This window comes from Pleurodeles waltl, chromosome 6 (assembly GCF_031143425.1).
Source record: "Pleurodeles waltl isolate 20211129_DDA chromosome 6, aPleWal1.hap1.20221129, whole genome shotgun sequence".
Classification (NCBI taxonomy): domain Eukaryota; kingdom Metazoa; phylum Chordata; class Amphibia; order Caudata; family Salamandridae; genus Pleurodeles; species Pleurodeles waltl.
The window spans coordinates 40,517,303-40,543,375 of NC_090445.1; the positions used below are offsets into that span (position 1 = coordinate 40,517,303).

General features: G+C 47.2%; 1 protein-coding gene across 1 annotated transcript in view; it reads left to right on the forward strand.

Annotated features, from left to right (window-relative positions):
* LOC138299132 (uncharacterized) overlaps positions 1 to 26,073 on the forward strand; it is a 228,506-nt gene that overhangs the window by 161,392 nt on the left and 41,041 nt on the right. Inside the window, exons 15-16 of the mRNA XM_069237178.1 lie at positions 1,249 to 1,362; positions 20,435 to 20,487. Of these exons, the coding sequence (XP_069093279.1) occupies positions 1,249 to 1,362; positions 20,435 to 20,487 (167 nt within the window). The remainder of the gene's footprint in view (positions 1 to 1,248; positions 1,363 to 20,434; positions 20,488 to 26,073) is intronic.

Genomic DNA, 26,073 nt, shown 5'->3' on the forward strand with positions numbered 1-26,073 from the left:
GCATGAAATGCATTCGCAGACCACAAATAAGAAATCGCTAAAATTGCGATTTCTTGTGTTGCGACCTAGAAATTGCGAGTCACAATTTGCAATTTCCAGGTCGCAAGGCTATGCTGGAAAAAATCGCAAATTGCGATTTTTCCAAAAATGGCATTTTGCACTTGCAAAATACCATGATATGCAACCTGGTGCAAAATTAAAAAATGCAGTAAAACTGCATTTTTAAATTGAACATGTAAAGCACACATGCCCTTTTGGCATGTGTGTACCTTACATGTTGGAAAAAAACAATTTGGGTGCAGGAGAGGGGGCCTTAGGCCCCCAGCACCCTGGCCTTTTGCATTTCCAAAATTGCGATTTCTGGTTCAGAAATCGCAATTTTGGAAATGCAAAAAATTCATGGGGGCCGGTATCGTAATCTGAGATTCGGTAATAGCATTTGCGATTTTTAAGAAATCGCTATTACCGATTCGCAAATGTGATACATGGCCCTTTGCGAGTCGGTAATAGCGATTTCTTAAAAATCGCTATCACCGAATCGCAATGGGCCGTGATGATACATCTGGCCCTAGGGATCTGATTTAGAACTTGGGGGACGGGTTACTCCGTCACAATGGTGACGGATATCTCGTCCACCAGGATCTAAATCCCATTGAAGATAACAGGATTTAGATTTTGGCGGACAGGATATCTGCCACCGTTGTGATGGATCAACCCATGTGCTGAGTTCTAAATCAGGCCCTAGGTCTGGTTAAGCTGGAGCTTTCAGAGGCTACAATTGTGGCAGTGCCACAGGATGGCATTTGTCCACTAGAAGAGCATCCACCTATCAGTTGGATTATTTTCATTTTTAGTGCCTGGGTAAAGAGGTTCACCCTTTTGCCAACCTATTCATATTTGAGAGTTCCTGTAGATCAGTGGTTCCCAACCTTTTGGCTTCTGTGGACCCCCATTTTATCAATACTAGAGCCCGGGAACCCCCACTGAATCATTATTGGAACACGGGGACCCCCACTGAGTCATTACTGATAGCTGGGAGCTAATATTATTACATTTTTTAAGCAGTCGCGGACCCCCTGAGGAGGCTTCGCGGACCCCCAGGTGCCCCGGCCCACAGGCTGGGAACCACTGCTGTAGATTGTTTGCTCGTTTTCTTATATTTCCCTCTGACAAGCACAGTCAGTATTTAAGGTGTTTATTGTACTTTTCTTGTTTGCACTGACGCTTAATTTTATATTTTCCTTACAGCTCGGTTTGCCAACTTAACGAACTCTGACATAAAGACATTCGCAGTCAACGCCCGCTGCCTGCATCTACCAAATGTTCATATTTATGAGCACACCAAGCCATACGTTCTTGATGGTAAGAAAATTAACATTACATGAATGTATTGGCTTATGTTCAACTGAGGTACCCTCACACTACATCACCTTGGCGATATTCACCTATCAATACTTCACCTCTTCTACGTCACCTGCTAATACACCCTCCAAGATAAGTTATGTAAAATATGTCAAGGGAAGCTGGCCCTGGCAGAGAAGAGACAGGCCCTAGAAGAAAGGAGTGCCAAGCTGGGGCTGAGGCCACTAGGAGAATGGTGGCAGCCACAGACTGACTGAGGTAACTGCTGAGGGCCTTATGATCCAAGATTGCCAAAAGGGATTGTGCCCAAGTATACTGAGGGGGATGCCAAAGATAAATGGTTGTCATCTTACGAGAAAGCCCTTAGGATGAGAAGGATGTGTGCACAACACTGGGGGTCCTTACTGTGAGAGCTCGTGTAGGGAGAGATAGATTGCTAACACTAAAGGATGAGGTGGCAGAATCGTATACTCACATGACAGGTTCACTCATTGAGCTCTCTGGTCTTACCCCTGAAGAGTAAAGACAAATGTTTAGGAGCACACAAAGGGAGCAACACAGTCATGGGTTGACTTTATAGATGGCTCTGTGAAGTCACTAGATGGGTGGATTAAAGGTAACAAGGTTGATACCTATGAGGGCTTGTACAGTTTAGTGGTCAAGGAGGACATTTTGACAAATTGTTCCCTAGAAAAATTACACCAGCATCTTGTAAACTCCAGCTTATCTAGCCCTAGAGAGCTGGGGAAGATATCTGATGAGGGGGTATGCATTAGGGTATCCAAAAAGTCCTCTTGTGGTGAGGACAAGAAAGGAGGATTGCCTCCATTCCCCCACCCCCTGAAAGATGGAGGGGAAGTTTAAAAAAGACAGAGAAACCCAAAGAGTCCCGAAAAGAAGCCCAAAGTGGGGAGTCCAGAGCCACATCCCAAAGTAAGGGGAGGGGTATCAGGGAAGGAATTTTAACCCTTCAAAGGCTGGAGTGTGCTTTGGCTATAGGCAGCCAGGGCACAAGAGCAGTAATGCTGCATATACCAAGAAATCACAGACTGGTGATGCTCCCTGTGGTTTGGTAGTATAGGAATGAGGGATGAAGTTGTCCCTTCGTCCCTGGGGGTTGCTAGGGGTATACCGAAGCCACATTAGTGTTCCTGGGTGGTGAGGAAATTTAACCTTTGGCCCACTGGCCTGCCATTATGGTGAATTACAGGCAATGGCCAAATATCAATGGGGTGGAAGTTCAGGCCCTGAGGGATACAGTTGTCAGCATAACCATGGTGATTGCCAAGCTGGTTTCATCAAGCCAGATATTACCAGATGAGGTGCATGACACAGTTAACTCTGACAATGCTACAAAGTCATATCCCATAGCTATGGTAGACTTTGAGTGGGGAGGAGTTATTTGCCCTAAGAACTTAGCTGTGTCACCTGCCATCGCAGTAGAGTGTCTGCTGGGCAATGAACTTGAAACATCTACCCGGGTAAAGGTGGAGAGAAGGATTCATTCCAGCAATGCTGGGTCTCCCTGAATTGGTTTGTGTCACCACTAGAGCACAGAGAGCCTAAAGTGAAACTGCAAGGGCAGTGTAGCCTGGAACAGTGGACCCAGTCCCTAGTGACAAGAAAGGGCAGGAAGTCTAGGAAAATGTCCACAGAGCCAGAGGGGCCCAACCGTCTGGGGGAAGGTCTTTTCTCTGAAGGGGAGGGTGCTGCCTTACCTGACTTGGTGGAACTTCAAGGAGTGGTGGTCCCTCCAGGGAGGACTTGATCCAGGGGAAAAAGACTTGTCTCACTCTTGAAGGTCTGCAGGAGAATGTAGATGTAAGTGGAACCCATAAGGTGTATTGGAAGGAGGGAATCCTGTATAGTGTGGCAAGGGACCCCAAACCAGGGGCAACCAGAAGAGTGGCGGTCCCCCAGTAATACAGAAGATTCTGCCATACCCTAGCCCATGTCATCCCCTTGGCTGGGCATTCTGGGGCAGACTAAAACCCACCTTAATCCAGCCCTGAGGAAGTCAAGTGATGAAACACGTGTTGGCTGTAAGGTCATTGCAAAGAACTTGGATAATTTTGTTTTACTATGGATCTTCACTTGAACTTTAGGTGATGATAAGGATTATGGGAACAATTTTGGTCAAACTAAATGGATTTTGGATTTTGATTGGAACGACTGCAATATATCTAATTGATTTGGAAGGAGATGGACTGATGAAATTGGACTTGTGTTATCATGATATTGACGTGTGAGGGGTAATTAGTTTGTGGGAGTGAGTATTAAACTAGATTCCTAAAACAATAAGAATACAAGACCTTTTGACTTGTCTATTATGTGTATATCAAATTAATTATTACTTCAAGAAAGTGGTTGTTCTTGCACAATTAATAGTACTATGTTCGGTAATAAAATAGGAGTCTTTACATTAGGGAGTTTACTTGAGGTCAACGGGTGCCACAGTATGTACATAAAACCTGGGATAGGTTAGTCAACTATTTCTATTGGCTTCAGATGTCAGAAAAAGTAAAGGAGTTCTATTGCTCCTCAGTGACCTGCCAGGCCAGTGGCAAGATAGGTGGAAAGCCCAAGACCATTGCCAGTGGTGGAGGGGTCCCCTTTGGGAGGGGGGGATTGACATTGTTGGTCCCCTGGACCCATCTACTGCCTGAGGGCATAGGTTTATTCTAGTGGTAGTGGACCATGCCACTAGGTATCCAGAAGCCACCCTCCTTAGGACTGCTACAGCTCATGCAGTAGCCAGAGCCTTGCTCAGTATCTTTACTAGGGTAGGCTCCCTTAAGGAATTCATATCAGATAGTGGCACTAACTGTATATCTGCATATCTGAAGGCAGTGTGTAATGAATGTGGGGTGACTTACATGCTCGCCACTCCCTGTCACCCACAAGGCAATGGTCATGTTGAGAGGCTTACCAAGTCCTTAAAGATATGATAATGGGTTTACCAGATAAATTCTGAAGATGAGATGTTCTTTTCCCATGCATACAGTTTGCCTACAGGGCGGTTCTTCAGAAGGGAGTAGGGTTCAGCCCCTCTGAACTGCTCACTGGACACCCTGTCAAGGGTCCCTTAAATTTGGTGAGAGAAGGTTGGGAGAGACCTCTCAAGCAACCCAAACAGGACATCCTAGATTGTGTACTAGGCCTTTTCTCTAGGATGGCTGATTACAGGAAAAAGGCAAACAATAACTTCAATCAATCAATCACAGTATTTATAAAGCGCACTACCTACCTGTTAGGATTTCAAGGCGCTGAGGGGGGGGGGGTTGCTGCTATTGGTTGAAGAGCCAGGTCTTGAGTAGTCTCCTGAAGGTGAGAAGGTCCTGGGTCTGTCGCAGGGGGGTCGGGAGGGAGTTCCAGGTCTTGGCGGCGAGGTAGGAGAAGGATCTGCCGCCGGAAGTCTTGCGTTGGAAGCAGGGGACGATGGCGAGGGAGAGGTTGGCAGAGCGGAGTTGGCGGGAGGGGACGTAGAAGTTGAGTCTGTCGTTCAGGTAGGCGGGTCTGGCGTTGTAGAGTGCCTTGTGAGCGTGGGTGAGGAGCTTGAAGGTGATCCTCTTGTCTACGGGGAGCCAGTGGAGGTCTCTCAGGTGGTGGGAGATGTGGCATCGGCGGGGTACGTCGAGGACCAGTCGGACAGAGGCGTTTTGGATGCGTTGGAGTTGTCGGATGTCTTTAGCTGGGATGCCTGTGTAGAGTGCGTTGCCGTAGTCTAGTCTACTGCTGACCAGGGCCTGGGTCACAGTTTTTCTGGTTTCCGTTGGGATCCATTTGTAGATGCTACGGAGCATGCAGAGGGTGTTGTAGCAGGAGGAGGAAACTGCGTTGACCTGTTTGGACATGGTGAGGGCGGAGTCGAGGACGAATCCCAGGTTGCGTGCGTGGTTGGCTGGCGTTGGAGGGGGTCCCAGCGCGGTGAGCCACCAGGAGTCGTCCCAGGCCGCGGGGGTGCGTCCGAGGATGAGGACCTCCGTCTTGTCGGAGTTCAATTTCAGGCGGGTATTTCTCATCCACTCGGCAATGGACTTCATTCCCTCGTGGAGGTTGGCTTTGGCGGTGTGAGGGTCTTTAGTGAGGGAGAGGATGAGCTGGGTGTCGTCGGCGTAGGAGAGAATGCTGAGGTTGTGCTGACGGGCCAGTTGTGCGAGGGGGGCCATGTAGACGTTGAAAAGCGTCGGGCTCAAAGAGGAGCCTTGGGGTACGCCGCAGATGATGTTGGTGGCTTCGGAGCGGAAGGGTGAGAGGCGGACTCTCTGGGTTCTGCCGGAGAGGAATGAGGAGATCCAGTTGAGGGCTTTTTCTTGTATTCCGGCTTCGTGGAGGCGTGTTAGTAGGGTGCGGTGGCAGACCGTGTCGAAAGCAGCGGAAAGGTCCAGGAGGATGAGGGCAGATGTTTCGCCGTTGTCCATTTGTAGTCTGATGTCGTCTTTGAGGCGAGCTAGGAGCTAGTCAAGCACTGACATGACCAAAAGGCTGCCATTGTTGAGTACCAGCCTGCCTGGGCAGTTGGTGCCATTGTTGAGTACCAGCATGGGCAGTTGGTGCCATTGTTGAGTACCAGCCTGGGCAGTTGGTGCCATTGTTGAGTACCAGCCTGGGCAGTTGGTGCCATTGTTGAGTACCAGCCTGGGCAGTTGGTGCCATTGTTGAGTACCAGCCTGGGCAGTTGGTGCCATTGTTGAGTACCAGCCTGGGCAGTTGGTGCCATTGTTGAGTACCAGCCTGGGCAGTTGGTGCCATTGTTGAGTACCAGCCTGGGCAGTTGGTTTGGATGTTGGAGCTTGTAGCACTCAGAGCACTCCAAGACAGATGGACTGGGCCTTACCCTATCTTAGAAAAGAAGAGAGATGATGGATTTGGGTACCCAAGACACCCACATAGGGTGATTCATGTAAACAGGCTCATGTTACATCATGACAGAGCAGATAAGGCAATGTTCATGGTGACAGATGGTGCTGAGGAAGAGGAAAGTGATCCTCTCCCAGACCTCTTATCCACCAATGTCAGTGATGGGTCAATCGAAGGAGCAGCACTCTCTCCCACTTTGACAGATCGGCAACAGCAGGATTGTCTTCACCTACTTAGACAATTCTCTGGATTGTTTGCTTGACTGCAGGTCTGACAACAAGGTGTACCCATGATGTGGACACAGGTGACAATTTACTGTGAAGACCAAGATTTACAGATTGTCAAATCAATTCAAGTCTAGGATAAAAGCAGAAGTGGCTAACATGCTAGAGCTAGGGGTGATTGAGCCCTTTAATAGTCTCTAGGCCAGCCTAGTAATTCTCGTGCCCAAAGCTAATCCAAAAGGAGGGAAATCTGAGCTAAGGTTTTGTGTGGACTGTAGAGGACTGAATGCAGTCACTAAAACCAATGTTTACCCCCACACCAAGAGCTATTGAGCTCTTAGACAGGTTGGGGCTGCAAAATATATGAATACCCTTTGACCTGAAGTCAGGCAGATAGCCCTCATCCTAGGAGCTAAGGAGAGGTCTGCTTTTTCAACCCCAGAATGCCACTTCCAGTTTGGAGTGATGCTTTTTATTTAGGAAAATGCACCCACCACTTCTAGAGGCTGGTGAACAGAGATCTCTCAGGTCTGGAAAGTTTCAGTGCAGCATATCTAGATGATGTTGCTGTATTTAGTTCCACCTGGGAGGATCACCTGGTCCACCTTAAGGAGCTGCTTCAAGCACTTCAACAGGCAGGACTAACTATCAAGGCAAGCAAGTGCAAGATAGGACATGTTTCTGTAGTGTACCTGGGCCACCAAGTTGGTGGAGGCCAGGTACAACCTCTCCAACTCAAGATCCTGACCATCCTGGCATGGGAAGCTCTAAAGACACAGACCCAAGTCAGAGCCTTCTTAGTCTGACTGGGTATTACAATCAATCAATCAATCAATCAATCAGTATTTGTAGAGCACAGCACTATCACCGCAGGGGGTAGCTGGGTGCTGAGGTGTGAGGTCTCCCTTGAAGAGCCAGGTCTTGAGTTTCTTTCTGAAGTCTGCAAGGGAAGGTGCTGTATGGAGGTGGGGGGGGGCAGTTTGTTCCAAGCCTTGGTGGTGATGTAGGAGAGGTAGCAGCCACCGCAGCGGCTGCAAATGATAGAGGGAGGGTGCAAGGGCCGGTGTGGAGGAGCACAGGTGTCTAGCGGGTAGGTGGTAACAGCCGTTGGTTGATGTCGGCCGGCCCTTGATTGCGTAAGGCATTGTAGGCATATGTGACTATCTTAAACAAGCATCTCTTCTGAATGGGGAGCCAGTGGAGGTTTCTGGGGTGGGGGTTGATGTGGGCCCATTTGGGGAGGTCCATGATGAGTCTGACTGCTGCATTCTGTACGGTCTGGAGTCTTCTGAGGGGTTGGGTGGAGAAGCAGGAGTAGAGTACATTGACGTAGTCAAAGCGGCTGGTGACTAGGGCTTGGGTATCGGTCTTCTTGATGCTGACAGGTATTCATCTGCGGAGTATGCGGATTGAGTGAAAGCAGGAGGAGGCGACTTCATTGATTTTTCGTGTCATGGTCAGTTCGCTGTTGAGAATGATGCCAAGGTTGCATGCTTGGTCTGTTGGCGTGGGAATGGGTCTGAGTTTGGCTGACCACCAGCTGTGGTCCCATATGGATGTGTTTCTCCTGAAGATCAGTACTGCTGTTTTGTCAGAGTTGAGCTTGAGGCAGTTTGCTGTTATCCAGTTGGCTACGTTGGTCATGGTGTTTCAGAAGTTTGTTCTGCTGGTGAAGGTGTCTTAGGTGAGAGAGAGAATGAGTTGTGCATGGTCTGCGTAGGAAATGATGTTGAGATCGTGGTATCTGACGATGTTGGCAAGGGGGGGTCATATAGGTGTTGAACAATGTGGGACTGAGGGATAATTCCTAGGGCACAACACATATGATGCTTTTGGGTTTGGAGGTGAAGTGAGGTAGCCGGTTGCTCTGAGTACTTCCTGTCAGGAAGGAGGCCATCCATTTGAGGGCATTCATTGTATACCCAGTAGAAAACAGGGCCCCTAGACCAATAAAGAGAGAGATCAAGGGTAATCTACCAAAGGTATAACAACATCTCTCTCTTGTATAATGTCATGCACAAGAAGCAAGAAAAAACATAAATTATAATAATCTCAAACATAGATCATATATATTTATTATAATAAACCCAATGATATTATCCTTCTTATCAAAAATAACGATCAATTCTATATACAATTACCTCCTCTAAACAAACAATACATCAACATAAAATACAATCCTAAATGAGATCACCCCATGGAAAAAGACAACATATACTGCACAAATGGGCACAGACAAAGTAAAAAAAGTCACCAGACAAGACGGAGAAATCCAAAAAACAGATAAGGTGGGGGTCGCGTAACCAGTTAGCATGGAGGAGTCTCGTTCGTTATTGGAATTAACCAGACAAATCGCTCCACCAACTAAGAACGGCCATGCACCACCACCCACAGAATCGAGAAAGAGCTATCAATCTGTCAATCCTTTCTGTGTCCGGGCCGGGTGAGGTTTCCCGTGCTTATCTGTTTTTTGGATTTCTCTGTCTTGTGACTTTTTTTACTTTGTCTGTGTCCATTTGTGCAGTATATCTTGTCTTTTTGCATGGGGTGATCTCATTTAGGATTGTGTTTTATGTTGATGTATTGTTTGTTTAGAGGAGGTGATTGTATATAGAATTGATCGTTATTTTTGAAAAGGATAACATCATTGGTTTATTGTAAATAAATATGATCTATGTTTGAGATTATTATAATTTATGGTTTTTCTTGCTTCTTGTGCATGACATTATACAAGAGAGAGATGTTGTTATACCTTTGGGCATTCATTGTATGCCAATGTTCTGGAGTCTGTTGATGAGGGTGTGGTGGGATTCGGTATCAAAAGCAGCTGAAAGGTCAAGGAGAATCTGGTTAGCAGCCTCCCTTTGATCGAGGAGTGTTCTGTTGTCGTTATGTTATGTTATGTTATGTTATGTTATGAACATTTATACAGCACATATAGCGTATAGCTACCCAAAGGCCTCTGTGGCTGAGTGCGGTCTCATTGTTGTGGCTGGTACGGATTGTGTGGTGAGTGGTGTCCATGTGGTAATTGAGCAACTGATGTCCCCTGGTTGGTAGAGACTGCAGAGGTTGAGGACTGTGGTTTGGGGGGGTCGAAGTTGTTGTAGATGGTGGCAATCTTGCTGTGAAAGTATTCCAAGAATGTGTTGCAGAGTTCTTGACAAGGGTGGATAGTGTTCTCTCTGGCTGTCAGGTTGGAGTATCCTTTGACTATTTTGAATAGATCGTTTGTGTGCTTGGCTGCTGTGTCAATGCGGGCTGTGATGGCTGCTCTCTTGGCTTTCTTGATTTGCCCGTGGTGGTTGCTAAGGGCTGCTTTGTGGACATCTCTCTTGGAAGGCTTTCTGTAAGACCGCCATTGTTTCTCGAGTCGGTAGCAGCTGCTCTTGGTGGTTCTGAGCTCTGGGGTATACCAGCTGGCTTGTCCTGAGGTTTTGCTGGCTCTGGCTTGCTTCAGCAGGACGACTCTGTCAGCTCATTCAGTGATCTAGGTGGAGAAGTTCTGGGCGGCCTGTTGTAGATCTGATGAGGCCTTGGGTCGGGAGGTGCGGAAGTCCTGCACCCACTTTGTTTCTGTTACCTTGCCCCAGCTGCTGTGGGTGCGGCTGTGGTACTTGGTGATGGTATGCTGTGCTCAGGAGATGGTGAAGTGGACGATGTTGTGGTCGGGCCACATGAGTTCAGTGTCATGACTGAATTTGACACTGTCCCTGGAGGTGAAGATGGGGTCGAGTGTGTGTCTGTCTTTGTGCGTAGGTTCAGTGACCAGTTGGGTGAGGCTGATGTTGCTCATGTTCTCCAGGAGAGTGGTGGAGTTGGTGTAATTGGGGTCGTCTGTGGAAAATTAGGTCACTGAGTAGGATGTAGTGGTTGGAGTTCGTTAGAGGGGTGATGATGTTGGAGATGGCATGGCAGAAGGCCAGTCAAATTCCCAGGGGTCAGTGTACAATGGTGCCTCTTACTGTTGTCTTGGTGTCAGTTTGTAGCTGGAAGTTGAGATGCTCCATAAGATGTGCAGGGTCGTCGTCGGTGGTGATGCATCTGATGGTGTTCTTGAAGATGATTGAGATGCCTTCACCGTGTTTGTTGGTGTAGTCTTGGTGTATCATCTTGTAGTCATTGGGTGTTGTGGTTGCTGTGTCGGGGTTCAAAGAGGGGTTAAGCCAGGTTTTGGTGATGAAGGCCTTGTCAGGGGCTAGGGAAGTGATGATGTCCCAGATTACTGTGGTGTGTCTGCAGAGGGATCGGGCGTTGAGCAGGATGCACTGGAGTGGCTCCAGGTTGTTTGTGGTTTTCCAGACAGTTATGGCGCGGGATCCTGTGTGGTCTGGCGACCATATGTTGCAAGAGAAGCAGCAACGATGGCAGGTGAAGGGTTTTTCAGTTGCTTGAGAGGAGCACATGCAGCAGTTTCTGTCGTAGCGTCCAGGGGCCAGGAGCTCCTTGGCCGTGTAGCGGTGGGTGGCGGGATGGCCAGGGTTCCTGCTGCTGGGCGCAGTCCAGACACGGGCAGGTGCAGATTAGCTTGCCTTTAGGTGCCTTTGGTGTGACAGTGGCACACCCGCTGCGTGCGTCCGCCACACAGCTACACTGTGGCCCCCATTAAGTAGGTCCTGGGGGAAGGGTGCGATGCTGGGTGGCGGGAGGCAGGAAACAGAAGGGAGCAGGAGGGGGGAAACAGCATGAAGCAAGTGAAGAAAGCAGCAGAAAAAGGTAGAATTCAAGAGAAAAAAGCAAAAAATTAGCAGACGTGGCAGAAATAAAGAGCAAGGTAGAGATAAAGAGAAGCTACAAGTGAGCAGAAGTGGCAGTAATAAAGAGAGAGGCTCAACGAGCAGAGGTGGCAGAATACAGAAATATAGAGAGACTTGCCAGAAATACTGATAAGCCAAAAATAAGCCAGCAGAGGCGCAGTAACAAAGAGAAAGGCAGAACGAGCAGAAGTGGCAGAATATAGAAATGCATAGAAGTGGCAGGAAAAAAGAGTAGGATTAAACTGAGGTCAAAAAGGAAGGCAGAAGGTGGGAAATGGGCTGAGCAGGGGATCAGAGGGCAAACTGGGGAGAAGGCAGATCAGAGGGCAGCAAGCGAGGTGAGAGAGTGAGCAACCTGTGTCGAATGGTGGGGAGTCCTGTCATGGGTGAGCTGGCACAAAGACCTGCTAATGTGACTTGTAAAAGGATATGGCACCCTAGTGGCACCAGTAACAGAACTAACCTCAAAGAAACAGCCAAGGAAGGTCATACAGACTTCTGTCTGAAGGCCTTTGATACCCTAATGGAAGATCTGTGTTCAGCACCTTTTAAAGGCACCTGACTTCACCAAAGAGTTTATTGTCTAGACTGATGCTTCAGGACATAGAATTGGGGCAGTTCTGTCACAGTTAAATGACCAGGGTCAGGATCAACCTGTTGCCTTTATTAGAAGGTGACTCCTCCCCAGAGAACAGAATTGGAGTGCTATTGAGAGCAAAGCCTTTGCTGTGGTTTGGTACCTGAAGAAGCTAAGACCCTACTTGTTTGAGACTCATTTCAAAGTTAAAACTGACCACAGACCTCACAGATGGCTTATGCATATGAAAGGAGAGAATCCCAAACTGTTGAGGTGGTCCATCTCCCTACAGAAAATGGACCTTACCGTGGCACACAGACCTGGGACTTACCATGCCAGTGCAAATGGCCTCTCCAGGATCTTCCTCTTAGATGATGAGAACCAACAGGGAAACGGGTAGGTTGCCCATCACATTTCTTCTGGAGGGGGGCCATGACCAGTCCTGTGTGCCAGTGTTCTGACCCCATGCAACGTATATTCGAATTGGACTCACCCAATTGGCAAGTCCTGACTTACTTATAAGTCCCTAGTATATGGTGCCCGGGGTACCTAGGGCATGTAAGACAGAGTGGCCACTCAGGGCTGCAGCACTGCTTGTACTACCCTTTGTGTGACAAGATACAAAATGGCCCCCAGCCTGCCACTGCAGGCTGGAAGGATGGTGTGTTTACTGTCAGTTCGACTCTGCCATTCAAACCAATGGCAAAGCCACCTTGCTCATTAACATTATATATGTAAAATTATATATATATATATATATATATATATATATATGTATATATATATATATATATATATATATTCCCCCTAAGGAAGACCTATCGAGCCCTATGGCAGGGAGCTGTATTTTGTTAAGTGAGACATATATTGTGTGATATGTCTCAGCAGCAACACCCCTGACCAGGATACCTTTTATCCCTGTGGATAGTGTGGAGACAGGGCCAGGAAAGGGGCAAACTTGTCCCAAACTGGTTTTACCATGGGCATGTTGTCCTAATAGTGCCACACCTCTAGGGTGGGCTGACCTGCTTCTCATGACCGAGGTATGGTTGTGCCATCATGAAGGGATAGTCAGAAGCCACACATCACAGGAACTGCATCACTAGGTAGAAGTGGATCTAGTAGCCCATTGGCTAGTGACCCCGTGGTCCCCTTAGGCCACTTTCCTGGGATAAATATGCTACCCCTCGCACGTTGATCCTCAGTACTCGCTGGTTCTGGAAAGAGGATGAGGAGAAGACCACTCTGCACCCGTTGGAAGCGCACAAAGTGAGGTTGCGACGCCAAAGCAACTGCACCTGTTGAGCTTTGGGCTAGTAGAGTTTGAATCCTGTTGTGCATGCCTAGTTCAGGGAAATGCTGATCCCCTGCCACACACCAAAGCAGAGACTCCAAGGGTCAGTTGGCTAGCCCCCCCAGAAGAGCACTGGGGACATTACAGCTGCAGGAGCTCAAGTTGCATCTCTGGTATCCACTGCAGAAGTGTTGCTGCTACCGAACGCTGGGCACCCCCAAGGACAATTTGGAGATAGCCAAAAGGTGCACCAATGTCTGCTGGATCCATGAGTGTTGGTTGTGACCAGATTCATCACCCAAGAGGGACACTAGCCTCCACCAATGACTTGCACCAGGGTCCGCTGTGTTGCAAAAGCACAAGGTCTGCATCGGCAGACCTTGGCACCCTACAAAGAGGACTTTGTGGGACCCCGAACTCTGTGGCCAGAGTCGCCCCCACTCACCTGTGTACCGAGGACTCGACCGAACTTCACCCCTGTGGACTGCATAGCAAATGGAGCATCCTTGGTCGTCTTTGAGCCTGCATCCCTCAGCATCAGCACCACTCTATTGTCGTATATGGCAGTCATCCTGTTAAGTTTGGATCTTGCTCTAAAACCACTCTGGCGTCCACGTAACTGTTCAAAGTTTCCTATCTGGCTCCTGGACCTCTATCCTGTTGAACTTCGTCACCCAACTTGGGCCAGAGTTTTCGAATTAACTTCTCAAAACTTTTCAAAAGTTTTCAAAGTGTTTGTTGACCAGTGCTTGTTTGCAGTTCGTGCTAAAGTTATTTATTCCCTTAAAAATCTGTATCTCTGGAACCCTTTGGTTGATTTTGATCATTAATGTTTCTAAAGATTTATGAAAAAACGAATCTATTTTTCTGCCCTGGTGTTCTGTTTCTTTCGTGTGACTTTCTTATTCTGTTGTTTGGTGGTGTTAAATGCTTTACACATTGTTCCTTTACTAAGCCTTTCTGCTCGCAGCCACAGCTGCCCTGGGTTGAACTTAAGGTTGAGTAAACGTACCTTACTGGACCCAAGACAGTACTTGTGAGTGTACTGTACGGTAAGGCTTACAGCCATACCATATGGTACACCCCAATTCCTCACAGCTGGAATCTCCAAACAGCTCCTAAACAGACTCCAAAATGCCACAACTAACCTCAAACTTGACATCTCACGCAACCTTAGAGAGCTCCACTGGCTCCCCAGTCACAAACACTACTAATTCAAACTCCTCAAAGACACATACAACGCCTTACACAACGCTGGCCCCGCATTCCTCAACAACGCAATAGACTTTCACCAGCTAACTGATACCTACGCTCAGCCTCACCCTGACTCACATGCATCCCCCACACTCACAAGAGCAAAACAGAAGTCCCTTTGGTCTCATAGATTGCACCAAAAACATGAAACGCCCTCCCACAACAGATTAGAACCTCCTCTTCACTTCTTGAGTTCCGTATGAGACGAAGATCTGGCTCATTGAATTACTGTGACGGGACACTCACTTACACAGCTGCTGAAATGCCTGGATACCCTCACGGACAATAAGTACGCTATACAAATACACATAAAATAACTTACTATTGTACATTGCAAAAGGTTAGGAGTCTTGTGTGCCCCCATAATCCCCTCACCCAAGTGTGAGGGAGGTTAAGAAAAATAAATCTCACTGCTCCTCCATTGTCCAATAGATGCTGTGGGACTAGAAGGTGTCAAAGTTTGAGAAGTTAAGCACTGAACCCAGGGAAAATGATGGGTAGGAAAGAAGAAAATAGGATTCCATGCTAGTTTTACACTCTCATGCATCTGTCTCATGCACTGCAGTAATTCCCTCCACAACCACGCAGATCTTCTCACAAAATAGGTTGTAACACATTAATATGGTATTGGAGTTTTAAAATATACTGCTTACCCATCTCAGAACAAAGTGATCAGCTGACACTCGCTAAAATTAGCCAGAACCTTTGCAGGGCTCTTGGACTGTTCGAGACTGGCAGCAGTGTCAGGGGGAATAACTGAGCCAAAGAAGCAAAAAAGCTTTTATCAATAATGCTGGTATGGAAAGTACAAAGGAACAGAGTGAACGAATAGAGAGAAACAAAACCAAGGTGCCAGAGACCGGAGATTATGTGCAAACTGAATCGATCGAAGGCCACCAATGCTACTTGGTAACACCACGCCGGGCAAGAAACACATGGTAAGATGGCATTTTGTGTTGCAGCTGCTTTAGGCGCCCTCAAAGTGAATTGTTCAACCTGGAAGAGGACTCTCACCATGTTGAAGATAACATTGTAGTGCATAATGGGTTTTGTTAGCTTCCTTATTTCTGTTCTCCATACCTTTCTTAAGGGTATGTGTAGCTTTCAGATTGGGACCTCTGACCCAAAGCCTCGCAAGAAGGAACAGATGATGTGGTATGAGGGTGTACCCACTACTGTGTCAACTCTTCACTTCCATGGCCTATATCACTGTGCCGTCTGTGGAAAAGCATGGTAGCTGCTAGTTCTTTCATGCTCTTTTTAGTTATTATGTTTTTTAAAGCGGCACTTGCATTTGGATATGTGTGGAGGAAAGGGCTAAGGGGAGATTTTCCCTACTCACCCTTGGGTAAAGACACTATAAGTGGTGGAATTTCACCCTCTCCCCCTTGGGCAAAGTGAGAGGAAATTGTTTGTTAAGTCCTCCTGGCTGTACATGTCCCCCTTGCTCTTAGTCTAGCTGTAAAAGGATTTAGTAGACAGATCCACCACAGATTGCTAATGTGGGGGAAAGTGTCACACTGGGACACCAATAATTGCACAGTGAAACTTTAAATTGTCTTCCTCTCTTTCGATGTGACAGGAGGCTATGGGTGCACTTCACCCCTTAGCAGTCTTGGGCAAGGCAATGGAGGCACTGTTAGGTCACAAAAAGAGCATTGTATGGTGTCTACCCAGGAGAGAGAGATACAGCCCATTTGAGGCACTGTCCAGCCACCTAAGCAGCCATGTATGGCACAGCCCAATGGTTGAGCGGGGAAGGGTTCTTGGGGAGGACACATGAAGGGAAGAAGATAGGGTTTTAGCCCCAGTCCAGAGGTGGCAGCAGTGCCTACAGCTGCGTTTAAGCTATTGTCACGTTTGTGGTACACACTGTGCTTGCAACTATTGTTGTAGCTGTGCTTGCTACTTTGGTGGTACCTCAGTTGGCTAGTGTTGCCTCTGTTGTCCCTTCTGGGAAGAAAGCTTTTGTGTTTGTTATGTTAGGTTATGCTATGCAGACTTTTAGAGCACACTCTCACCCTGGAGGGCATCCTGGCACTGAGCAGTTGTGAGCCTATCCAGACCTAGGGCATAGAGGTACTACTCTAAAAGCCAGGACTTCGTCTTCATGCGGAATCCAAGGCTACTATGTGTAGTGCCAGGTCATTTCACGGTTTAGGAGAGATGTAGGAGAAGGCTTGACTGCCAGACCTGTTCTTCCTTCAACATCGAATTCATCCAGGTAGGAGTCAGGAGTCAGGATGAGCAGAAGTGTCTGTAAGGTTTGTGAAAGCAGATGCTATTGTTGAGGTATGCTGGGCCAGTGTTATGTAGTGACTTGAAAGTGTGGGTGAGGACCATGAATTGTGCTCATTTGTGTATGGAGATCCAATTGAGTTCCTTCAGGCATAGTGTGATGTGAGTGCAATGTGGGAGATTGGGAGTGGTTCTGGACACAGAGGCCCTCATTTCGACCTCAGCGGTCTTTTTTCTGGACCGCCGAGGTACTGCCGTGCTGAAGACCGCCAGTGCAGGCGGTTTTCCGCGCGGCGTATTATGACCTTTTACGGACGGAGAGCTGCCAGCAGTCATACTGGCAGTCGGCGGGGACGTGGAGGTTGCTCCACCTCTACCGCCCGTCATCAGAACACCGCCCACCGAATCACGTCCCATGATCTGGTGTGGCGGTGTTCTGGTGACAGGGTGCTGGCGGCGGAGCAGCCCCCATGGATCCCGTCCCCTCCCGGGGGATCAACGGACAAGGTAAGTTGATCGTCCGTTAGAGGAGGGGGGTGGGGGGGTGTTGTGTGCGTGCATGAGGGTGTGCGTGTGAGTATGTAGAGGAGGTGTGTGAGTGCGTATATGCATGCAGGGAGTGTGTTGTGTGTATGGGAAATGTGTGTGGGTCGGTCTGTGTGCATGTCTGTTTGTATGTGTGCGGGTATGTGTTGTAGTGTATGTGTGTGTGTAGGGATGTGTGTATGTGCATGTTGGGGTGGGGGTGTGTATGTGCAGGTTGGGGGTGGGGGTCCTGCCAACTTTGGGGGGTGGCAGGGGGGTGGGGGGAGGACTCGGGGTGGGGGAGGCGGCGGGGGAGACCCCTATCCGTGCCAGGGAAGGAATTCCCTGACACTGATAGTGCCTACCGCCATGAATTTTGTGGCGGTTCCAAGCCACCCGAAATCCATGGCGGTATGCAGGGTCCTGATACCGCCGGCGGTCTGGTGATGGCCGCCGGGCTGGAGACCGAAGTCTCCAGCCCAGCGGTCGTCACCGTCCTGGCGGTCGGAGTGGTGAAGTGGCGGATGACCATGGCGGTAACCGCCATGGTGATAATTCCATTATTTTTTCCGCCGGCCTGTTGGCGGTATTACCGCCACTTCTCCCCCGTCCACCAGGGTTGTAATGAGGGCCAGAGTTCTTAATGGTCTGCAGCCTTCTGGTGAGTTTTTGTTGATATTGGCATATAGGGTGTTCACATAGTCCAGCCTGCTTGTGATTATTTCATGCTTACTTGCCAGCCCATCAATTTCTTGCACACCATGCCACCTCCGTTTCAACCCAGGCACATGCACATCAGCCTTGATCCGCTCCAATAGGAACAGTCCAGTCTGAACTGCCAAGCCAGGTCCTCTCTGAACCGGAACACTAGGAACCCAACACCTGCAATGGTGGCAGCCATGGCAGTGGTGGAAGCTATCGTCACATCTGTCTATGCTATTGTTGCGGTTTTTGTTAGAGAAATAATGAGTGAAAAACATATAACATTGTTTAGGGGCATGCTGGAGATATCCTGCAGACCCTGCTAAGATTGCTAAGTTTAACATAAGCAAACAAAAAAGTCAGACAGAAAAGTCCAATATTATTTATGCAGAAGCAATCAATCATGCAATGTTATTAATAATGAATATGAGTGCTAGGGTACATAAAGACTGTAAAAATGAGACAGCACAGTGTTTGGTGTATCACATGTGTCAAATAGAATGGTGTATTTCTAACAAATAACAAAAGCAACAAACAAAAAAATAAGTTTGACTGCTAATTACAATACGTAGCTAGAAACAGGGGAAATTGGGGAATTGTTTCCAAAAGGTAAAAAGTCACAACCAGACCTATTAAGGCCAATGCAGAACAAAAATCTCAGAAAAGCTGATGATTCAACCCCTCAAATAAAGCGATTTGCAAAGGGTCTTCATCAGGATGTAGGGTAAGACTTTCTAGACAGTATTGTGCAGGAAACTTGGATTCTTACCAGAGGGCCCCCTTTACCTAATGTACTTAATCACTGATGCAAGGGTTTGTCCCTCCACTACTGTTCCTAAGAAGCACCTCCACCAGACGTATCTTAACTTTCCTGATTACAGCAACACTGTTTCCATTCCTTCAGGATAACTTACAACATTGGGATGTGGAAAACATGACAAAAAGTCTGCTGCCACAGTACTCACCTGAGCACATATACTACCTCGAAACAGTACTCTTGTAGTTCTGAACCTAAAAGCCCCAGCACCCCTCAGAAAAAGATGTTCAACTATGGTTTTTAGTCTGTTTTCAAAGCAAAATGTTCAACCCCATGCACAGTAGCTAAAAAGATGCCCACACAAGGTAGGGGTTCACACTCAATTCTGTCTCATTTAGTGTGCAAGAGGTGATTGCTGTCACCCTTCCATCAAGTCTTGATTTCTGTGAAAAGACAGCCACTGGCATTGGCATCACCACTAATTTTGCAATGCTTTCCTACAACAAATGGTTCCAGTCTCAGAGCAGCCACCATCTGGTTCTTGACCATTTTCAAAAGCCTCTTGGTCTTATTTCCCACACAGACTCACCTCCTTTCCTCTGCAATCTCCTAAGTGGGTCAAACATTTCTGCAAAGGTCGCCACACCTTTACAGTGAATTCTCTTACTGGAGCAAAAGACAAGTTTTCTTTTGAGATTAGTATCAGGGACTTCCTTGTGGCATCTCCTAGAGACTCATTGGACACTACTTCTTTCTGCCATACCTCACCTACCATGCCGACGACATCTAACCTATCATATCCAACTACCTCCACATCTGCACTGCATATACCCTATGCCTTTCCTGAGGTGATGGTTTTGTGTGAACAGGAACCTTATGGCTATGGGAATTCTAGTAGAGGCATAAGGTAAAGCAGCTTGCCAGAGAAACCACTTGTGTTAACTCGAGCGACCTCTACTAATGGCCTAGGGTTCTGCAACCTGAATCAGGAAAGTGACATTTGCAGTGTTTGAAGGGTATGAAAATGTGAATGTCATTGCTTCTTTAAAAATAACAAGACCTATTGGATTTGCCAATGTTTGTTTATATTTTGAAACACGTTCTTGTGGGAAGCGTTGCTTAAGTGTGTGACCTGGGGCCAGAGAAAGCCTCTGACATACCTGAATACATTTAAGAAATTATGGGAAGAAGCAGTTACCAATTGACCAATGCTTACTCACACCATTCACCCCTAATAGTGGGTAGAAACATGATCTCAAACTGTGCGGACTGAGGTTAGGATTGTGATTTGAGAGCACAATAACAGGAAGATGCCATTATTGCCAACACCCTTTCTGACCTATTAATCTATGCCACTATTAGTTTGTAGTGCCTAGAGTGTACCTTTGTAGCAATTTAGTGGACCCCCCCCCTCATCGATTTCCTTAAGATATTCAAATCCCATTTCAATTGTCTGTATTATAATTATATCAATTTCCTACTCAAATTTGAATGTCAAAGATAAGACTGTCTTTGAGTTAGGGAATTACAATATTTGTTTCCTAATAAATGCACCCTACTCCATTATCAATACCAAGAGCAATAGAAGGGGCTGGGCTCATAGGCTTTCCCACTTAAAGCCCCTGTTAAGATGGCTTCCCCATAAAAAGTAAACCCATATTTACTAATTCATGAATGTTCATGGCCTTAGAAGGAAAAACCATGAAATGAGACATTATTCATGAACCATCACATACCTTCCCTCTCTATTTCCATTTGACCTTGTTTACCCTTTGGCACCACTGAAGAGAATTTAAATCACTGCTGTATTCACATAAGAGAACTGTTTATAGGAGTGTGCTCTTTACATGTACTAACATCTGACCTATTCCTTGTCCCCACCAGAACCCAAATGCGACACCATGCTGCACATACTGGATGTCTTTGTTCCTGATAAGGTAAGTGGCACCAGCTCAGTATCTTTATACTGAAGGGTCTGGATGGGCTGAGGGACACATAGAAGCGACGTTACTCTGGAAGGGCCAAAGTACACATAAAAGATACTATGGGCCTCATTACAATCTCGGCAGCCTTTCCTAAAGACCGCAGAAGCTGCGGGTGCCAGAATACCACCAGTGCTGGCAGTATCACTGGCTCCCTTTTTGACTTTTCCGAAGTCACATCAACATTGCAGCTGGCTTGTAATAGAGCCGGTGGCAATGTTGATGTGCAGCGGGTGCAGTGGCACCCATCGCGCATTTCACTGCCCGAAATTCAGGCAGTGAAATGAGCGATAGGGCTGTGTAGGGGCCCCCAGGGGCAACCCGAGTCCCCTTACCGCCAGCCTTTCCACGGAGGTGTTTACTGCCACGGACAGGCTGGCGGTAAGGGGAGTCGAAATGCCCTGGCGAATTACGACTGCCGGGACCACCATGGCGGTATACCGCCGGCGGTGTTACCGCGGCAGAACCACCGCGGTCAAAATAAGGTGACGTGTACCGCCAGCCTGTTGGCGGTACTATCGCCACTATTGCCCTGGCAGTCACCGACCGCCGGGGTTGAAATGAGGGCCTATGTGTACTTTGGCCCTTAAAATATTTAAAAATGAACATTAAATGCCAGTAGATGGGAATTTAATGTTTATTTTCAAGTTAAATATTCTACTAATTTCCCCACATCACCCGATTCCATCTGAATTTAAGAAATAGAGGCACATGTACTGTATGGCACACTCCTTTACTTGGGGAAATACATCAGTGGGTATGTGTTTCACTCCCAGGAGCAACATTAGGTGGTCCTTTTTATGTTGTTGCTTGACAGTGCAGCTGTCGCCAGACAATTATGTGAGAATCACCAATTGAGGGTCTTCGGTTCCACTCACATGTTGAGAGCCAACAGTAGGCACCCTTGCTCTTTTTAATGAAGCATTTTCTGATCACATGTACATCCACCTGAACATGAGTGTGCTAGTTGGCAAGTTTCAGATTCTCCTTTTGTAGTTACCCTTTCATTTATTGCTTCTCTTCTTATTTCATTATTTCCTAAGAAGAAACTTCATCTCTGGAGGCAGTGCTAACAGGTCAACTGCTTGCTGCTCATTTCATCTGTGGTTTATCACATCCCACATGGCTACTTCCTCTAAACCATGAGACTATTATGGAAGGCTGGTGTGCATAGTTTATCATTGTTGTTTCATTCTAAGATGACCAACACATTTGACCAACACATTTGTTCTAAATGTGGTGACTATGCTGGAACTATAAAACAATGAAAGGCCTTTCTCTGCAAGATGGACACCCCACACTACTTTTAGTTTTGTTATGCAACCATATACCAGCCATGTTTACATGGCAGGCATGTTTTCTTTTTTCAACTTCTATATTTTTTATATATCATCCACATTTTATTGAGCTTGTGTGTGTTTTATTGCGGTTGTGTCAGGGGGAGAATGCAAGAATGAGTCAGTGGATGGATAAATGAATGCAAGAGTGCAAGGATGAGAGACAGAGTACATGTATGATGTATTTAGTGCCTAAGCCCAGCAGTGACACAAAAGGCCCTTTCATCCCTAAGACAGACCTATTGACATTGCCAATTCTTGTTGGTGGTATGAGGCCACTTGGGCCTTCTGGAAGTGTTTATGAATTACACAACATGTATAGACTCATAAGGGGAATTTGCAACCAAGCTAGACCCTTGTGGCCAGTAGTTCTGGGTACAGCTCCCAAAACGTCCGACATCGTATTGAGTTTGCCATGCTGGATACCCCTAATCCCTGCAATTTCCCAATCAAGTTCTCCATGTCACAAGAGGAAGAGAGAATATTATCACAGACTGGACCAATCCCTACACATTTTGCTTTACATTCATATGTTACTACATATGTAGTAAAATATGATGTATTTAGTGCTTGCTGCTCATTTCATCTGCCGTTTATCACATCCCACATGGCGACTTCCTCTAAACCATGAGACTATTATGGAAGGCTGATGTACATAGTTTATCATTGTTGTTTCATTCTAAGATGACCAACACATTTGTTCTAAATGTGGTGACTATGCTGGAACTATAAAACAATGAAAGGCCTTTCTCTGCAAGATGGACACCCTATACTACTTTTAGTTTTGTTATGCAACCATATACCAGCCGTGTTTAGATGACAGGCATGTTTTCTTTATTCAACTTCTATATTTTTGATATATCATGCATATTTTATTGAGCTTATGTGTGTTTTATTGCGGTTGTGTCAGGGGGAGAATGCAAGAATGAGTCAGTGGATGGATAAATGAATGCAAGAGTGCAAGGATGAGAGACAGAGTACATGTATGATGTATTTAGTGCCTAAGCCCAGCAGTGACACAAAAGGCCCTTTCATCCATAAGACAGACCTATTGGCATTGCCAATTCTTGTTGGTGGTATGAGGCCACTCGGGCCTTCTGGAAGTGTTTATGAATTACACAACATGTATACACTCATAAGGGGAATTTGCAACCAAGCTAGACCATTGTGGCCTCCCCATTTATGTGAGTATAAGTACAGTAGTTCTGGGTACAGCTCCCAAAACGTCCGACATCGTATTGAGTTTGCCATGCTGGATACCCCTATTCCCTGCAATTTCCCAATCAAGTTCTCCATGTCACAAGAGGAAGAGAGAATATTATCACAGACTGGACCAATCCCTACACATTTTGCTTTACATTCATATTTTACATGTAGTAAAATATCACTCAAGGTATAGAGGAGTAACGCTCTTACCCAAGACCAGGTGCCAGAATCTCGGCCATTAACTTTCGTATTGGACACAGGGACACCCCATTTAGCCACAGGGAACATTCTCAGGGACCAGCCTTTTAAGCACAGGGATAGAGGTGAAGGACAGTGATTAGGCCCCCTTGCTGTATCATGGATGTCCTCAAGTCACACCTGGCACCAAAAGCATCCTGAAGGACATATGAGGACTGTAAGACTGTGTTCCATCAACAGGTGTAGTGGTTTCAGAATATCACACTCCTTCAATCCACTTTCATTGTGATGCAAGAACATTTGTGCATAATCATGGTGTAGGAGCAGGAGAAGTCTGGTGGGGTGGCTCCATCATCTCGAGAGGAGGGAAGGCCATACTAAGCTGTTTGTTCAAAACACATACTGTAAAGGGATTGAGATGATTGGTTGGATTTATGTTGGTCAAGAAGTCTAACCCATTACAGCCCTGACCAGCCAGTCATCAAACTTGAATGAGTCATTTAGGGTAACTGGTTGAGAAAGCGAACATCTAAGGAGGTGCACAGACTCTAATTCTTGTTGGCAGAAATGTATCTGAAAAAAGCACAAATGTTCACTGTTACCTCTAAAAAATGAATGTGAGATGGAAATGGAGACGAGGATCAAATGGAGACGAGGATCAAGAAGGTGAGAACTGCAGTCCGTCTGGATGCTGTTTGCATTAGCCTGATTGGGATGAAGGGAAGTCACCAGGTGCAGAAGCAAAGGGCGCAGGTTTAACAACTACTCAGTGCATTAGCTACTACAAAGGATATAGCCAGAGGAAACTTCAGCTTAATGTCAATTCCTTTATGGATTACTACTGAAAAAAAGGTCACTCGCAGACGTCTTCCGGGTGAGAGCAGCCTGAGGCACGAGGAGGCGCACAGCTGCTCGGGGGGCAACCTCCATCGCCACACTCTATTACAAAATGCTTCAAAGTAGCCCTGCACCTCACTCCCCTTCAAATTAAGGACTGCACAAAAAGGGAGAGAAGAAGGAGAAGAAAAGGCGAGACATCAACATCCCACCAGCAGCAAACCCGTCCGCCCTTGTAGCGGCATATATTGTCACAGCCAGCCAGCAAGTCAGCCAATTAGCCACACCAGGTCTTCCGCTTATCCACGATTCTGGCCAGGAGGTACCTGCAGGGGGTGGCTGAGCACAGTGGCTCTAGTCAGCCTTTGCCGAGTGCAAGCCCAGGGGGTTCAGAGAAGCGCCCCAGCCACGCCTTGGTGTGGCTTGTGTCCCCCCAAGAGAGACCCGCTCAACCTCCCCATCACCCGAACGCTGATCTAGCACCAGCACCGCCCCTTCAAGCAAAAAGCCCGGGAACCTCTCTTATCTGCCAAGTAGCTGGCCTTAAATGCAGCACCTCCAGCAGGCCAGAGCAAATGCGATCCTGCAGACCCGAGGGGGCTCCCAACGGAGGGAAGAAACGGCCACAAAAAGGACTAGACAGAGCTCCCAGCAAACTCTTCACTAACTCTCACAGTCTCCTCACCAAATGAAGTAGTCCAGCTTGTGAAACAGACGGCGACTGTCAACAAAAAAAGCAGGTTACAGAATCACTGATTTTTTAACCATTTTGCCCTCAACCCCTCTGGCCTCAGTTGACCCTTCAGAATCAACAACTACAGGGAAGTCCCCTGACAAAGAATCTAAAAGGGTCCTCTCATCCTCATGTCATTCTACAAGTCAAACCTCCAACTCGCAAGTGTCCGAATGGCCGGCCCCCAGCAACAACATCAACCCACTCCCCCCCCTCACGGAAGGGAATTCGAAGGCGTGCTTCCACCAGAGCACCCTCCCCAGAGTTGCTCTCAGTCTTGGATTTCAGCATCTGGGAGGAACAATCGTCACACTTGAGCATAAGGGAGGACTCAATCCACCGGATCCCTGTTAGTCCCCATGCTCCACTTCCAACTGATCTCTCTGACACGGACCTACTCTGACTTTCTCTTGGGGAGGAGCTCAGCATCATGCAGGACATGACCACCAATCCCTCAGTTACCCCCAAAAAGCGAGAGCTGGAGGCCACAAACAGTATAGTCTCCCTAGGCCCGCTCCTGGACAGCCAACAAATTCCTCAGCAACAATCGGAGGTGCCCGCCAACACCTGAGGCTCCCTCTTGTCGACACTTGACGTCATGGCAGTAGCAATAAAGCACCAGGCAGACAAAAAGACTTTCATGTTGACCATCATGGCCAAATACATCGTGGGCTTTGACTCTAAGCTGCAAACACTCAATGAACTGATACTTCGAGCTCAAAAGAACAACTATGTTCAACAAGCAAGATGCAATTGCACTCCTTCCGGGAACAAGCCCCAGGTCATCGCTCCCATCCTTAATGAAATCCTAACGGAAGTCAGGGCCCAGCCTTTTACGACAAGGGAACGACTTCGAGTCATAGAAGCACTGCCACAAGAAGCCAAGACAATGCTCATGGAACAGTTTTCAAGAGTGACAGCAATGCCAAAAGCTCCACAAATCCCAGGGCGCACAGTTTCTGGTAGTCCACAGTTCAGGCCTCAGCCCTGCTTACAGGAGGAAGTTAATCACTCTGAGAACAACAGCGCCTCTCACAGCCCTTCCCAGTGTGTACACCACCAAAAACAAAAAGGGAAAAAAAAGCAGAGGAAGGCACAGAAAAAAGAAAGATTGGACAAGCAGAAAAGCATTTGGCAACTTTTCAAGCAGCAGGAGCAGCCCAACACCCTTAATACTTGCATAGAATCCTCTTCCCCACCGTAACATCATCAGTCTAGTACCACAAAGGA